At 36.8% G+C, this 18,043-nt stretch overlaps 2 protein-coding genes across 3 annotated transcripts in view; both read right to left on the minus strand.

Moving 5' to 3' along the window:
• The window catches only part of LOC149556495 (alkaline ceramidase TOD1-like), a 61,969-nt gene extending 55,648 nt beyond the window's left edge, over positions 1-6,321 (minus strand). The window contains exon 1 of the mRNA XM_089830815.1: positions 6,198-6,321. The gene's annotated coding sequence lies outside the window, so the exon portion shown is untranslated. The remainder of the gene's footprint in view (positions 1-6,197) is intronic.
• Positions 6,322-6,539: 218 nt separating this feature from the next.
• Positions 6,540-18,043, minus strand: part of LOC149556496 (monodehydroascorbate reductase, seedling isozyme-like) — a 76,872-nt gene continuing 65,368 nt past the window's right edge. For both annotated transcript variants that reach the window (XM_089830813.1, XM_089830812.1), the window contains one exon: positions 6,540-7,128. In XM_089830813.1, coding sequence (XP_089686939.1) covers positions 6,805-7,128 — 324 coding nt within the window. In that variant the 3' untranslated portion in view covers positions 6,540-6,804. The remainder of the gene's footprint in view (positions 7,129-18,043) is intronic.

Genomic DNA, 18,043 nt, shown 5'->3' on the forward strand with positions numbered 1-18,043 from the left:
TACTCTTAAGTTACATTTAATCTAGGTCCATTTCTAGGGGTTAAGGTTGATTGGGATTTAATGCTCAAATGTTAGCCTTCTCTAGAAGTTTGTGCCCTAGATCTATATATAACAAAGCTTTATTCCCTCATTTTGACATTCATAATTCATAACTGCATCCACCTACTATGAAGTTTAGACATGATTATTTTATGAAGTGAAGATCTACTAGCATTCAAGTGTTCAAGCATCCAATTCATCAACGAGGTCCATTGTTAGCTATTGAAGAATTCAATCTCTATGGAGCCCTCTTGTTGAATATTTCTCCATCCACATTCATTCAAGACTTTTTCTATGTAAAGATACATTCAAGATTGGTGTTGAAGATCTAATGCCATTGATTTGAGACATCCTACATACATTTCTACATTCATTTGGAGCATCCATATTTGTGGATTCAAGGATTTGAATCCTCCACAAGGATTTCAATATAAGCAAGGTGAATAGTTTCATTCACTTCTTTTATATATATTGCAATTTCAATTACATTTCAAGGTTGATTCCAAATTAGGGTTTTACCAAAGCAAACCCCCCTTCCAAAACAAACAAACCATATTTCTTGCAAATACAAGTGTGGAACAATGAATTAAAGAGCAGATTTGGATACCCTTTTCGTCAAACTTGCTAGATCCACAAATAGAAATTTCATCGAAGCAATGCAAGTTAAGGTCAACTTTTCAGTGTACAATTGTGCCCTAGGTTAAGATTATGCCTCGTTATCAAGGTAAAGGTTGACCTCCCTTCAATAGGACAAAAAAATTCTAGATTTTCTTCGTCTTGACATTTCCAATCTGGAACAGGCTGCAGAGATCCCCGAAACTGTACATAAACACCAGAAATCTTCATTTTCCAGATTTATCCTACTTCAGGGTAAGTATTTGTCTTTTATCTATTCAAGATTTAAGCACATACTTTTCAAATAGTAAGACCATAGGACCTCCTTTCTCCCTATTCTCCATTGCTTGATCCATTTGTGTGTTGATCACTTTCTTGAGGTTAATCAATTTGGATCATTCCCTCTGGGAATTTGGATTGAGGATAGGCTCTATTTTCTTCCTATTCAATTTTATATTTGCCTCTAGTGGTGTATTTACTGGTGGAGTTATTGATTTGTGACTTACCCTCATTGATGAAAATTATTTATCTGGTAGTTATTGTACTTTTGGCTTTGGGGCATTTGATTTGGTATGGATATTTTTGTAGTGGTTGTATCTCTTGATTTGGTACTTATTTTGTACTCGGTATCTGTTCGTTGCCTTTGATATGTGATATTGGTTTTGGTTTATTGTATTTTTGACATTGGTTATCTTTTTTGTATCAATAGTTGGTGTACCCTTGAGGTAGATTGGGCTATCAGAATTCATTTCCTCATATTTACTTTTGTGAATTGATATATGTGTGTAGATTGTACATTATCTTCCATGCACGGTGGGAGTGGTGCTTGACTAGGTTGTCACAAGGTCAGGAGGTAGTGACTTCTTACTATTTGGGTTTCCCCACAAACTGGCATATTAGATGTTCATTGATTTAGTTGTACCATTATCATTATTGTTCTTGTCTTGGAGACTTCCATTTATTTGATGTATCTATGTGTCTCATATCTTGTATTTTGAGATCCTATGGGATGTATTATATATTGATGTGCATGTATTCACTTTTGCATACCCTGTAGCATGTGCAATGGATGTTGTTATTTAAATGTACTTTATTGTATCAATTTTACTTATGCATCTTCATGTGATTATGTATTTTTTATTTCATCATGGCTATGGGCATTGTGCTTAAGCTTTAATTTAATTAATAGAACTTTTTTAAACGTGACTCGAAGATATGTGGATATGGCTCTTCTCTAAAATTGAAAAGGAGTATTTTAAGTGGCAAACTTGCCTTCTTTCCTTGGTTGGGAGAGTACAGGTGGCCCAAAAAGTCTTACTTGCTCATCATATGTATTTCTCCTCTACATGGTTGTTTGCTAATTATCAAACTGATAATTTGGAAAGGATTATGTGAGATTTTTTATGGTCTGATGGGTTAGGAAACAAAAAGAGACGTTGTGTCAAATGAGAATGGTGTTGTTTACCTAAGAACAAGGGAGGAGTGGGCATTAAAGAAATGAAATCACAGAGTATGGCATCGGCATCAAAATGGATTATTCAAGCTCTCTCAGGACAGGAACGATGAAAGTTTTTGGTAAAAAATAACATCTGTAGATCGGGCATCAAAAAAGGTAAAGGATGGACTATTGTCCCTCTTTGTGATAAGGTGTTTGTGAACTTTTAGCTGTCCATCTTTGGCTCCAAAGTATTTCAATCTAGTTCGAAGGCATAGTCCCAAGTTAGAAACCTTATTCTATCTAGGGGAGCCAGTGTTAATTGTACTAAATTGTACACAATAAACATACTTTCTTTCTGATGATGCTAAATTAGTGATGTAACCCAAATATTCAACTATGTTAATACAAAGCTCTAGATCATGTTATCTAAAAAAATGTGACTCAGCATGAAGGAACCCTTGAAGAATGATATTTGTAGTTGTATTGCATATGTTTAATTGATGTGTATGTGTATACTGCTTATGCATTGTTATTTTAATGTTGTATAAACTTTTTTCTAAAGTTCAATAAACTTTGTAGCATGCTAGGTTAATCCCTCTTGGGTTCCCTAGCGGGGTGTTAAACAACATCCACACATGGCGCCACATAAACCTACAACAACACACCACCAACAATGACCCTATAGCTGGAAGGATTCGTTGTGCAAGTAGGATAAAGTCATGCATAGGTCATTTTAAAAGAACTTACATTTAATTTTTTGTTAACATTAATTGGACTTTTGGAGATTATAAGATTACTTTTAGCAACTAAAGACTACAAATATATTTAACATTGAAGGAATTAAAGGATAGTTGACTTCTAGCATCTTCGTCTACTTCTCACTCAAAGATTTTGCATTGCCTTACATCTTTGCCTATTTATGGAGCAAGAAGAGTCTTGGTGTAACTGAAATCTCTTTCTTATTGGTGCAATTAATGTGTTTATATTGGTTGAAATCCTTTATACATTGAAGAAGAATTTGGTTTCTACAACATTGATTTAAGCATATTGACACAATCAATGCAAATGTGCTCTTAAAGGAAAGTAGTTCTCTTCTTGTGCAACACTACAGGAAATATTTCCCACTGCATTGAATGAGATAAACATAGTCAAAGGAAATATGCTCTCAAGGAAGATTTATCTTATTGTGCAACATTAGAGTGAGCATTCTAACAAATGCAATGTATTGTTGTTATACGGCTACCCTATTCTCTTTCACCATAGCACTCCAGGACCACATTATAGCACCATAGCACTGTAGGACCAAATATTATCTCTACCAAAAGGCAATCTCGGCCTAAACAAGATGTTGACTCAAAGTCAATCTTAGTTGCACAATCTTAAGTTACAACCCTTGGTGTATGGACACGCTTCCTTTGTGTTTGGTCGAACTTCTATCGTATGAAAATATTGCTTTGTATGGCAGACTATTAATATAGCTATGGCATCAATAGTTATGGATTTTGTATGTTTCGAAACGAAGATGGAATGTTGCCAAACGACGAGGAATATTTATGTGAAAGGGATTCCACAAAATATATATTCGCATAAAAACGATATAGATGCACAAAGATAGAGTTGTGCACAAACAAGAGAAATTGCAATCAATAATGATAGCACATAACAATAATTTGAACCAAGAGCCAAGCATAATAATGTGAGGGGTTACTCCCACTGAAACTACCGCTACCAAGTAGGGAGGGTCTTTCACCTTTAGAATGGTGAACAACTTAACTTCAATTGAAAATCGTATACACAAGAAAACACCAAATTCACATAGCTACAACAATGATTAACTTGACTAACTTGATCTTATATATGACTTCAAGAAATTTCTCAAATGATTACAAATGTGCCAACGTGAGCAAGACTACTAACTGCTAAATTAAAAATGGACCGAGATTAATATTAATTTTGGTACCATACATAAACAATCTTAATTGAACTATCATGTTATTATTTTCCCTCTTTATTTTATAACTAAATTAATTAATTAGAGAAGCCTTTTATTCTTTGGTCCGCTTTATTTATTTATTTAATTAAGTCGCTTTCTTAAAATTGGGGACATGCAACAAACTAAACAGAGAAGTAGACTCCAATAAGAAATTATTTATTATGTGTGGAAGGAGTCTTTTCCGTACTCTCATTTTACATAGATGCATAAGTTGAAGACAAGATCCGCCAATAGAGTTAAATTAGTGCTTCCTCAAATGAAGAGAATTGGTTAAAGCACTTCATCAATGTTTTTCAAAGGGAGCATTGTGTCACTAGCAAACAACAGAAGGCTTTGTTCGGATCGGTGCAGGACGAGGTTGAAATTGCTGATCAAATGCCCAACAGCAAGAGTGATAGAAGTCGTTAAGGACACAGTTAGGGAGTTGTTTCAAAACTCCTCTCATCATTGGAAGATAAGTGTGGATATAGCGGCGATAATAATGGCATGGGGGCTGGAGATAGCAAGCCCGATGGAAGAAGTGGAGTGGGTAATGAAAAATTTGTTTCCGAATGATTTAATTGTGGGAATGGAATCCCTGTTAGAATGGGCATGGCCAGGGAAAGGCTTTGACTATAGTAAATGTTTTGAAAATTACGAAGAAGGCATAAGAATTGGAAGAGTGGGTTTTTTGTGGTGGCCAGCAGGGGTGGATAAGAAAGGTTATAAAGCCAAGATAAAGCTGGTGTGGGCTAAGTTGGTAGCGGTAATAGGAATCTTTCTGGAGCAAAGCGGTCAAAGGGTAAGGGGCTTTTTCATTGCTCACCCAAGGAAGCGGAGAAGTGCGAGAGGAAGAAGGCTTATGAGGATGGTCAGGGTCAAATTCCCAGTGAGGATGGAAGAGTGACGGAGGAGAAAGTAAATTGGTCATTCTTGTTTGAATATTTTGTGTGAATTTCGAAGGACGGGGATGAACGAAAGTGCTTAAGGAAATTTTTGAGGATGGATAGTGGAACAAAAGTAGCGATGTAAATCAATGCAATGATTAAAATAGGGTAGTTTTTAAGGGTAGCTTTTGGAAGACCAAGGAGAAAGAAGCAGAGGTGTGAGGACGAAAAGAGATCGAGGAGAAGCAAAGGCCAAGAAATGGAATGGAAAGTGAAAAATGGAAAGAAAAAAAAAAGTACAGCAGAACAGGTAGCGAACACTACTCATTTTTTATGTTTATGTCAAGGGCTAGTCATGAATTACCAAGATGTATATGTGTTTAGTTTTTGAAGTTGTAAGGCTTAGGAGGAAGATAGAAGTTTAAATATGTATAGAAATATGGTTTCTTGAGATGAAACTTGTATGTGCAAAGGAAGGCTATAATTTAAAGCCCAGATGTAATATTGTAAAAATGATATTTTAATAATATAAAAATATATTACTGACCAAAAAAAAGGGAGCATTGTGTCATATATTTGAAGTGTTTTATTTTTATTCAAATTAATGTTATAAGGGTGGATGTCAATATTCAATCATTAAACAATAGAAATAACATACAACATAATAAATTATCATATAGATTTTAAATTATAAATAAATAAACATATAGATGTTATAATAAGCTAGTTTATTATTATAGGGAATACCCAATTGCTAGTTTCTTGGTAGCTCTCTATATAAGTTTTGTGAACGGAAATATTTAAAAAGTGACATATAGATATAAAAATCAATTTGATCAAATATGTAATTTATTTTATCTATGTTATTATCAAGTATACTAGTTTGATCTAGGAAATCATTTTTATGTTCTAATGCTTTCAATTTTGATGAGCACATAAAAATAAAGAGAGGAGAGAATGGATGGCAAGTAAAACCTACTGAGTATTATTGGAAGAGAGATCACATGTTCAAATCCTACTTGAAATGAGATATATACACCTCTACAATAACATATAATTAAATTATAAAATATGAACACCAATACATACATGTTTTCTTTCAGAGAAAACCTAAACATACAAAATACATGATTAGACAACAATAGACCATATAAAAAAGAATGATGAACCATTATTTCATTTTATTATGATAAATCATATTTAAAAAAGAAATTAGTACGTTAACAAATTAGGCAACAAAATGTACCTTGTTTTATGGTGAAATCGCTGCCTTGTGCATATCACGAACACCAGTACACTATGCTGAATACCATGATCACTCCTTTGTGCGGGCAAGAGACATAACTATTGTAGACTAGAGATTGCAGTAATAAATGATGGCTTCTTATCGAGATCGAGCATTTGTTGCTGTGAATAAAGATTACCTAGTTTCTAACAAATTCATTTCTTGTAAAGAGCTACCGATGATTCTATCTTACACAATGGAACTTTCAACTTGCAAAGTGTTACTATTCTTATGGAAAAATGGAACTCGTGAAAATAATCACTGGCTAATATTAAAAAGGAAAGGTCACATAAGACATTACCATACAGAAATCAGTACAGATCTGAGAATTTATTTCACAAGACCAATATATGAAATTATTATGCAGAAATTAGTACAGATCTGAGCTTTTATTCACGAGACCACAATTGAAATACTTATTGATATACAATCCGTCCTAGGAAGGAAACTATAAGTATGCTCCTAATTTAATCTTGTAACTAGTATTGATTAATAAAAGATCCCTTCAAGTACTAGAAAAAGACAATACAACAAAAATTGGCAAAAGACAAACCGACTCCAAAAGGTATCATATCTTGGAAGCAAAGCCCAGTCCGTCCTTAATGAGTTCTTCTGTGCTTTCTACCGAAGGCTGTACACGTGCTACCTTAGCAATAGCTTTGTTTTCTTCAGGAGTACCATTCTCCAAGAATACACCTACAATCTTGCCATCTTTTATCCAATATGAACCAAACTTAGCTTTTGGTGTAGCAGGGTTATTGTCACCAAATATAACAGCTTCACCAACATTATCCCCATAGAATTGCCATGACAAATCAAAGGATCGGGAGTAGAAAAAGGGAAGATAATCATATGGTTCAATGATCTTTTCTTCCTCTTTGGCTTTGATTGCCTGCGCAAGAGATAAACAATGGTTCACACAAATAAGTGTAGGAAGCAATATAAGTAACCATACAAAAAAGACTAGATACAATAACCTGCCAAAGGAACAAAATATTTGCTAATTTTCAAATCAAGTATTCTTCAATATTGACAGGAGGAATAAACAAGAGCTTCTAGAAAAAGAAAAACATAATGAGAGAGGAGCATCTAAACATTCAAAAAGTTGTGTAATGTTAAAGCATGTTACTAGTTAAAAAAGTAAAGGCCTTATTGTTTGTGTATCAAAACTTTTAGCTTCTTACATATGAGTAAAGTGAGTATAAAGGAGGGGAATATCGAGCCAAAGAGTATAGACTTTGATGTGTCCATTGTTAAGTTTGGTGCACTTATTGGTGATGATAACTAGGAGCCATCTGGTGAGCTTGAAAGAGCCAATGCTAGTGCCAGTACATGTGGTTCTAATTTACCAGTGTAGAACATTTAATATGAATGATGATGATATTTTATAAGATCCGTAGGATTTTTTTTTATCAATGATGACTATTTAAACACTCGCAAATTATTATTTTTGAACTTCAGTCTTTAAAATATATCCTGGCTTTTGAATTTGACTAATATTTAAGCATAATATGATAATATATATTATTAGATTATTGATATAAAAATATTTTTTTAAATTAATTGCTACTACAAATATATATTTTTTTACTTTTATATTTTCACATAAACGAACTTAACTTCCAATCCAATCTTTAAATAAAAAGAACAATAACAAAATTTGGCCTATCTATTCTATTGTCTGATGGGACAGTTCCTCCTGCCTGTTATGATAGGCTAATAGAAGTATGCCAGGATAATGACCAGATTCACTCTCTTCACACTATCATAATAACGACTGTCTCAAAGATATATTTTAGCATATTGAAAAATAAAAGCAGAAAGCTCTCTTACTCATTAATTTAGAAGTTTGGAAGTTAGACTACTATTATGAACATTTCTCAAGTTTCTCCCGACTGTTAGCAGGACAAAGGAAAAAATAGTTGTTATAGTATGAAGGTCAACAGTCATCTTATTTCCTTCTAATTATGTGTCTTCTAATTATGTTTCTTTTAGATTTTGAGACACTTCATATTATGTGATTGGAGTCTTTATTAAGTCGAGAGGCTTTCTACACTGGGAGCATTCATCAATGTAAACATTTAGACATTTTTAAAAAAATTGACGTTCAAATGAACGTTAATTGAGAGTTGTGAGTTAAGTAGATTGGAATATTAAATAGACAACGTGTAATGGCATTGCATATTAAATTCAAAACGGTGGTCGTTACAATATGCGTTACTAATGCAGGAGCATCCAGAGGTATAAGGGCAATCCTGTGTCACCCAAAAAAATGTACTTAGACTTAGTTTCTGTTTCATGTCTTTTCATTTTTGGATACCCATTTGGGTCAAATAAAGGTTCCAACTCTCACAGTTCAACTATCAGTGTGCTAGAAAATCCCGAAAAAATAGGAGCATGCAATTTGGCCATCATTTTGGTGACCTAGAAGGTGTGAATTGGCCAGATGAATGTACTTGTGATTTAGAGCATTCCAGAAAAAGAATCAGGTCAGAAGGCCCCACGGTTTGAAAGTTATTGCAGTTTTTCGGGTTTTGGAGACCTCCTAAGAATGCTTCAAAGTCAGGTTAGGGGCATTAAATGACCTTGAAAAGGGCCGAAAAATGGGGGACGAGCGAAGCTCGTCCATAGGGCTATAGAGCGCTTCGAGAGCTTTCCGAAAATGTAAACGGTTCGTCAATCGGAGCTACGGTTCAAAAGTTATGCCTCCCGGAAGTTCGGTTACCGTTTCTGGATTCTTCTAGATTTGCACCAACTTCTAACGCAACTTTTGGAACCTTCTATTTGGTCGGTGAATGTCTACTAGCACTTTCTAGAATTTACTCCTAGTCCTTAACCCTCCGGGGTCTATTTAAGGAGATTTCTGGCATTGTAAAAGGCAGTTCGGAGTGGAGTTTGAGAGAAGGTACTGAAAGGAGAAATTATCTCCAGATTTATGCTATTGTAAGCCATTAGGGCATGTTTCGTAGTTTAATTTCCTGTACTGTTTGTACTAGCTTATTTTCTCAGTTAATATAATTTTCCCTTTCTGTTGTGTCCATTCTGTTCGTGGGTTGTGTCCCCATCAAGTGGTATCAGAGCAGGTTTTCCTGAGTGTGTAGACAGAGCGCCGACTGTGAGGCAATTTGCACCAGGACTGTGTGGTTGTGAGTTTGAGTTAGAAGATGCCTCCACGAAGAGAGCGTGGTGGAAGGGCCAGAGCTATTAATCCTGAGGAGGTTAGAGCCCTCCAAAGGCAGGTACAGGCATTGCAAGAGGAGCTCCGTAGAGGAGCAAATGTTGCCGCAGGTGACAACAGTGAGGATGACAATGAAGAAGAAGTAATGGGACCAGAAGAGGAATTTGACGGAGACGTTCTGAATCATGCAGAGGAAAGGCTTTTTAAGGCCATTACTAAGTTTGGGATAAGACCTACAATTGAAGTGGGTGTATTTTCAAGAAATCTGAAACCAGATGAGTTGATCGATTGGATCAATGAATTGGAAGAATACTTTGAGTATGAGGATATAAGGGACCCAGATAGGGTTAAGTTTGCAAAGGCCATGCCAAAATTTGGTGGCAAGAAGTTCAATTGGAAAGAAATAGAAGAGGAAAGGAGAAGATCACAAGATGGGATCGCATGGTGGACAAGTTGAAGAAGCAGTTCATTCCTGTGGACTACGAGCTTGATTTGTTTAAAAAGATGCATGGGTTAAAACAAGCAGGAAGATCAGTCCAAGAATATATAGAGGAATTTTACCGACTCTTGATTAGAGCGGGGCATGCAGAAGCAAATAAGGAGAAGGTTGCTCGTTATATCAGTGGGTTGCGACCTAGCATCCAAGAGGAATTAAGTCTGGTAAGAACGACCAGCATTGAAGAGGCATACCAGTTTTCCCTACGAGTTGAAGAGAAGCTGAATAAAAGGTTTGAAGGAAGACAAAGAGGGTGCGGTCAAGGAGGAAGGGGAAGCGGTAGATCATCTGGAGGCCGTAATGAAACCCAAAAGAAAAATGAAGATGAGGGTACTAGCAGGAACCAAAGGAATGAGGGTTTCAACCGCTCCCGTGACCAAGACTTTGGAAATCAGAGAGGAAGAGGTAGAGGACGTAGACAAGGAAGAGGAGGCTTCTGTGGTACCTGTTTCCATTGCAATGAAGAAGGTCATCGTGCCTTTGAATGCCCTCAACGACAAGGAAGGATAGATAGGAGAGCTGAGGGCCAAGCTAGGGTTGCTCATGTGGATGAGGATGCACAATCATCATATTTAGAGGATGCAGAAAGAGGAGAGACCTTGGTAAATGAAAGAGTCCTAATAAGTGGTGAGATTGAACCAGGACAACGGAGGAGTTTGTTCCGTACCAGATGCAAGTGTGAGGATAAATGTTGTGACGTGATCATTGATGGTGGTAGCACTGATAACTTGATATCAGAAGAGATGGTCTCTAAGCTGAAGCTCAAGAGGGAGAAACATCCCCAGCCCTATCGGATTGCTTGGGTAAAAGATGATCATAAGGTCCTGGTAAGTGAACAATGTTTAGTAAAATTCAAAATTGGGAGTTACCATGATGAAGTTCTCTGTGATGTTATTTCGATGGATGTTTGCCATCTATTGTTGGGTAGACCATGGCAGTTTGATAGACATGCAGTATATGATGGGCATGCAAACACATACTCTTTGACAAAGGATGGAGTTCACCACAAATTGAAGCCCATGAAAAAGGAAGGTGAAAAGGTATGTAGCAATGCTAGGATTTGTCTTGTTGATGAAAGGAAGTTTTTAGATGGCATGAAACATCAGCATATGTGCTATGCTTTGATTCCTAAGAAAGATAAAGAAGGTAGTAGTGAAATACCAGTTGAAGTTTAAGATTTACTATCGGAGTTTGGAGATATTATCTCTGATAATGTTCCAGATGGATTGCCACCAGTAAGGCAAATCAGTCATCAGATAGATTTGATTCCAGGAGCTAGTTTGCCTAACAAGGCTGCTCACAGGATGACTCCTACTGAAACAGAGGAGCTAAATAGACAGGTTCAGGAGCTGTTGAGGAAGGGCTTGATTCGAGAGAGCCTAAGTCCATGTGCAGTACCTGCAGTACTCGCACCAAAGAAGGATGGAGAATGGAGGATGTGTACAGATTCTCGAGCTATAAATAGGATCACCATCAAGTACCAATTTCCTTTGCCAAGGATGGATGATCTTATGGACTGCTTGAGTGGAGCTCGGTACTTCACAAAGATCTGAAGAGTGGTTATCACCAAATACGGATTCGAGAAGGAGATGAGTGGAAAACAGCCTTCAAGACCAAGGAGGGTCTTTATGAGTGGTTAGTGATGCCCTTTGGATTGACGAACGCCCCAAGCACCTTCATGCGCCTCATGAATGAGGTACTTAAGAAGTTCTTGGGAAAATTTGTTATTGTCTATTTGGACGATATTTTAATTTTCAGCAAGACTTTGGAAGAACATTTATTGCATATTCGTAGTGTCCTTGAAAGGCTAAGGGAAGAGAAACTGTTAATTAATCTGAAGAAGTGTAACTTTGCAAAAAGGGAGTTAGTCTATTTGGGGTTTGTTATATCACCTGAAAGTCTCAAAATGGATCCGAAGAAGGTAAAAGCCATCTTGGAATGGCCTACTCCAAGGTCTGCTACTGAGGTAAGATCATTTCATGGTCTGGTTAGTTTTTACAGGAAGTTTATTAAGAATTTCAATGGCATATGTGCACCCCTAACTGATACAATAAGAGGGGATAGAAAAGAGTTCAAATGGACTGCAGCAGCTGCGAGAAGTTTTGAATTGCTGAAGAAGAAGGTAACAGAACAGCCTGTGTTGGCACTTCCAGATTTTAGAAAGGTTTTCCAGGTGGATTGTGATGCCAGTGGCAGCGCTATTGGGGCTGTATTAAGCCAAGAAGGTAAGCCTATTGCATATTTTAGTGAAAAATTGAATGATGCAAAGAAGAAGTATTCTGTTTATGATCAAGAGTTCTATGCAATAGTTCAGGCCTTAAAGAAATGGAGGCATTATTTATTGCCAAAGGAATTTGTTTTGTATACTGATCATCAGGCATTACAGTACCTAAATAGCCAAGGTAAATTGAATCAGAGGCATATGAAGTGGGTAGAATTCTTGCAGAGTTATACATTTGTGTTGAAGCATAGAAGTGGAAAATCTAACAGGGTTGCAGATGCACTAAGTAGGAGACAGTCATTGCTTACAGTAATGCAGGTTGAAGTAGTTGGGTTTGATGAACTCAAGAATTTGTAACCCGAGGATCCTGATTTTGCTGAAGCATGGAAAGCTTGTAAAGAGCATGTTGTTGTAGATAGAACCAAGTGGTTAGACTATTTGATTCAAGATGGCATGTTGTTCAAGGGTAGTCAATTGTGCATTCCAAGGAGTTCCATGAGGTAAAATCTATTTAAGGAGATACACAATGGAGGGATGGCAAGACATTTTGGTCGAGATAAGACCATTGCCATTCTTAGAGAACATTATTTTTGGCCTCAAATTTCACAAGATGTGAAGAAGATTGTACAGAGTTGCCAGGTTTGTCAAGTTGCCAAGGGGTTTAGTCAAAATACTGGCCTATATCAGCCATTGCCTGTTCCATCAAGGCCATGGGAGGACATAAGTATGGATTTTGTTCTTGGATTGCCAAAGACACAAAGGGGTAATGACTCAGTATTCGTGGTGGTTGATAGGTTCTCCAAAATGGCACATTTCATTCCATGCCACAAAACTCATGATGTTGTCCATATTGTAGACTTGTTTTTCAAAGAGGTGGTAAGACTACATGGTCTTCCAAGGAGCATAGTTTCTGACAGAGATGCTAAATTTGTGGGGTATTTCTGGAGGACATTGTGGAAAAAGTTAAGAACCGACTTAAATTTCAGTTCCACACATCACCCGCAGGCTGATGGCCAAACAGAAGTGGAAAACAGAAGTCTGGGCAATTTGTTGAGATGTTTAGTTGGAGATAAGCCCAAGGGATGGGATTTGATTCTACCACAGGCGGAGTTTGCTTATAATAACTCTGTAAATAGGAGTACTGAAAAATCACCATTCCAAATTGTATATGGGAGTAGCCCAAGGACTGCACCAGAATTGAGGAAGATAGAGCAAGGGGAGAGGACAAGTGCTGAAGCAGAAGAATTTGCTGAACATATCAAGCGTCTACATGAGGAGGTTCAAGCACACATTACCAAGATGAATCAAGAGTATAAAGCTAGGGCTGATCTAAGGAGAAGACATAAGGAATTCCAAGTAGGAGATTTAGTCATGGTGCACTTACGAAAAGAAAGATTTACAACCGGTACTTACAACAAGCTGAAAATGAAGAAATTTGGCCCCTACAAAATTTTGAAGAAACAGGACTCAGGAAATGCATATGAGGTGGAGCTGCCAGATGGTATTCACATTTCTCCCATTTTCAACATTGCAAATTTAACAGAGTATCATGATGATGGTGCAGATGAGGAGCTGGTGTTAGAGCCATGTCCAATTCCTGCTTCTAAGAAGGAGATAGAAGACATTCTAGATCATCGTGTGGGTAGGAGTACCAGAAACAAGCAGTATGAAGAGTATTTGGTCAAAAGGAAAGGACAACCAATCGAGGACTCAACTTGGATTTCAGCAGCTGAGGTTTCCCATTTGGGATTTCTTCTATCATTCATAGAGTGACAGGGTCACTTTTCAGTCTACCCTGGGTGTCTGATGCAAGAGCATCCAGAGGTATAAGGGCAATCCTGTGTCACCCAAAAAAATGTACTTAGACTTAGTTTTTGTTTCATGTCTTTTCATTTTTGGATACCCATTTGGGTCAAATAAAGGTTCCAACTCTCACAGTTCAACTATCAGTGTGCTAGAAAATCCCGAAAAAATAGGAGCATGGAATATGGCCATCATTTTGGTGACCTAGAAGGTGTGAATTGGCCAGATGAATGTAATTGTGATTTAGAGCATTCCAGAAAAAGAATCAGGTCAAAAGGCCCCACGGTTTGAAAGTTATTGCAATTTTTCGGGTTTTGGAGACCTCCTAAGAATGCTTCAAAGTCAGGTTAGGGGCATTAAATGACCTCGAAAAGGGCCGAAAAATAGGAGTCGAGCGAAGCTTGTCCATAGGGCTATAGAGCGCTTCGAGAACTTTCCGAAAATGTAAACGGTTCGTCAATCGGAGCTACGGTTCAAAAGTTATGCCTCCCGGAAGTTCGGCTACCGTTTCTGGATTCTTCTAGATTTGCACCGACTTCTAACGCAGCTTTTGGAACCTTCTATTTGGTCGGTGGATGTCTACTAGCACTTTCTAGAATTTACTCCTAGTCCTTAACCCTCCAGGGTCTATTTAAGGAGATTTCTGGCATTGTAAAAGGCAGTTCGAAGTGGAGTTTGAGAGGAGGTACTGAAAGGAGAAATTATCTCTAGATTTATGCTATTGTAAGCCCTTAGGGCATGTTTCGTAGTTTATTTTCCTGTACTATTTGTACTAGCTTATTTTTTCAGTTAATATAATTTTCCCTTTCTGTTGTGTTCATTCTGTTCGTGGCTTGATGGGGACACAACCCACGAACAGAATGGACACAACAGAAAAGAAAAATTATATTAACTGAGAAAATAAGCTAGTACAAACAGTACAGGAAAATAAACTACGAAACATGCCCTAAGGGCTTACAATAGCATAAATCTGAAGATAATTTCTCTTTTCAGTACCTCCTCTCAAACTCCACTCCGAACTGCCTTTTACAATGCCAGAAATCTCCTTAAATAGACCCCGGAGGGTTAAGGACTAGGAGTAAATTCTAGAAAGTGCTAGTAGACATCCACCGACCAAATAGAAGGTTCCAAAAGCTGCGTTAGAAGTCGGTGCAAATCTAGAAGAATCCAGAAACGGTAACCAAACTTCCGAGAGGCATAACTTTTGAACCGTAGCTCCGATTGACGAACCGTTTACATTTTCGGAAAGCTCTCGAAGCGCTCTATAGCCCTATGGACCAGCTTCGCTCATCCCCCATTTTTCGGCTCTTTTCGAGGTCATTTAATGCCCCTAACCTAACTTTGAAGCATTCTTAGGTCTCCAAAATCTGGAAAACTGCAATAACTTTCAAACCGTGGGGCCTTTTGACCTGATTCTTTTTCTGGAATGCTCTAAATCACAATTACATTCATCTGGCCAATTCACACCTTCTAGGTCACCAAAATGATGGCCAAATTGCATGCTCCTATTTTTTGGGGATTTTCTAGCACACTGATAGTTGAACTGTGAGAATTGGAACCTTTATTTGACCCAAATCGGTATCCAAAAATGAAAAGACATGAAACAGAAACTAAGTCTAAATACATTTTTTTGGGTGATACAGGATTGCCCTTATACCTCTGGATGCTCCTGCATCAGTTACTTTTACCTGGCACTACTAAAGAGGGCTTTACTTTTACCAAATTGATATTACACGCGAAAAGAATTGTCCTTTGCTAGGGTTATGAGTGTCGTACCCAGGGTTTGGAAGCGCTTGATTGTAACTTTTCTCTGGTATTTTGCCGCCATGTTTGCGTACTACGTGACCGTTCTTTTCGCCTTCTTCTGTCTAATTTTGATCGTCGAAAGGGAGAATCTCAAGAGCGGGAGGTTTTTGTTCGGATCTCTGATGATCATCGTCCTTTCCTTTGTGGTCCATGTGTACATCAGCATGGTTTGGCACATTGCCAGCGTGGTCTCTGTTCTGGAAGGGCGTTGGGGTTTGGGGGCGTTCAAGAAGAGCCGGAATCTGATCAAAGGAAAGCGCGGCACGGAGCTTGCGTTAAATATTTTGTATCTGGTGATCATGGGAGGAATTTCAGGGTCTTTTCAGTACGACATTGTGCACGGCAGGTATCACAAGATCGGAGCCAGTAAAATGATCGCTAATGTGATTGTGCTTGTTGCTCTGCAGTGCGGATTCAATCTCCTCTGGTGGCTCAGTCAGAGCGTTTTTTACTTTATCTGTAAATCTTTCCACCATGAGAGCATTGATAAATCGGCTCTGTCGGATCATTTGGAGGCGTATCTGGGAGAGTATGTGCCTCTCAAGGACAGCAGTGTTCAGCTAGAACATTTTGACGTTTAATTTTTTTTGTTTTGTTTTTCCTGGTTTGTACCTTGTTCTTGGTCTCCAGTTCGAATCGCGTAACTTTTAGAGGAGTTTCTTTGTTCTGCTATCTAACTACTTGGTCTCCAGTTCAAATCCAAATGGACAGAATGAATATTATTATGGACAAATCCACTGGTCGGCCATTGATTGTCCACAAAACCGTATCGATCCAGACTCAAAAACATACTAGACGTACATTTCAATCGCTGCATCCGCCGTGGTCTATAGCATGAGCTTAATTATGCATAGGAACCATCATGTTGAGGGAAACTTCAGATCACTTGCATGGTACCTATTGGCTCTCCTATATTGGAAGACTGTTAACCTTCTGCCCACTGACCTACCGCTATTTACGGTGTACAATAATTGTTTAATCGATGTCCTTGAGATTTATCATATCTTAGGCCCTATAATGATCAGAAGCACTTGCGAATTATGAAAGTGATTTTCATTAAGGTATTCAGAATGATTTCCATGAACAACAGCAAGCGATGGCAAGTTTTAGGGCTTACATGAACAATAGATGATGTGTGGCACAAGTTTCCATCCTTGGTTTGTGGTGAAGGAATTGCACTCTTTGACTTGCTACCACCATGTTTTCTGGTATTGTCATTTTTTAAAGGTTTTTTTACTTTTGGTATTGTTTAAAAATCAAATATCAAATTAAATGTACATAGAATATTTAGGCTTGAAAGTTTTTTTTCTAATTTTTTCTATGAAGATGATCTCAAAAAGTATAGTTTTGATTTATCTTCGATGATAATAGTACTAGAGTGTTGAAAAGTTTTTCATATTAAAAGCGGTTAAAATTAGGTGTTTCTTTTACAAAAGATCATAAATAACTATAACTACAGATATCCTTAACTATAAGCATGAATTAGAATTTATAAAAGTTTTAATAGAAGCTGACATGATTATAATTATTACATTCTGAACCAAACCAAACATTAAATTAATTGAATTAAGCATTGTTAAATAGTTGTCAAGAATTTTCAAATGTTCAATTTTGGTAATAAATTGCAAAACACTTTTTATGAAATAGTTTCTAAGCTAAAAAATTTTAAAGCATTATATTATTTTATTTTAGAAATCTTTACATACAAGATCTTTTAGTATGTTTAAGTTGACATAATTTATTTATTATTTTACGTCAATCATTGACACCACTTAATTGGTAATATAATCAATTAATTTTTAAATTTTAAGATTTAATTTTTATAAATATTTAATTATTTTTAAAAATTGGAAAAAAAGAGTTAGATATTACATAAAAAATTATAACTAAAGTTGAAATTTATAAATTTGGACAAACCTTAGAATGTAGTCAAAACCTATAAAGATAAACTTAAACAAAAGTTTAGAAGTAATGATAATTTTTGAATGTTAATAGAATGTTTTGAAATAAAATTTGAGTATACAAATAAAATTAAGTTTTATAAATAAATTCAAAGCATATACATGTAATCAATTTTGAAAAAGACCCTGTGACATGTGAGACAAGGGAAAAAGGGTGAAATATGAAGTAGACACTATGAGAGAGGGCGATAGAAACATGAGGTAGACATAGAGAGAAAAATTGAGAGATAAAGTGAAATGAGGAAAGAGACATGCATGAAAGAGAGTGAGATAAGGTGATATAAGGTAGGAGACATGCATTTGAGAGAGAAATATTAAGTAATAAGAAGGTGTGTGTGTGTG

Source organism: Cupressus sempervirens, chromosome 5, assembly GCF_028749045.1.
Source record: "Cupressus sempervirens isolate cs-2001-9-10 chromosome 5, ASM2874904v1, whole genome shotgun sequence".
In the NCBI taxonomy this organism is placed as follows: Eukaryota; Viridiplantae; Streptophyta; class Pinopsida; order Cupressales; family Cupressaceae; genus Cupressus; species Cupressus sempervirens.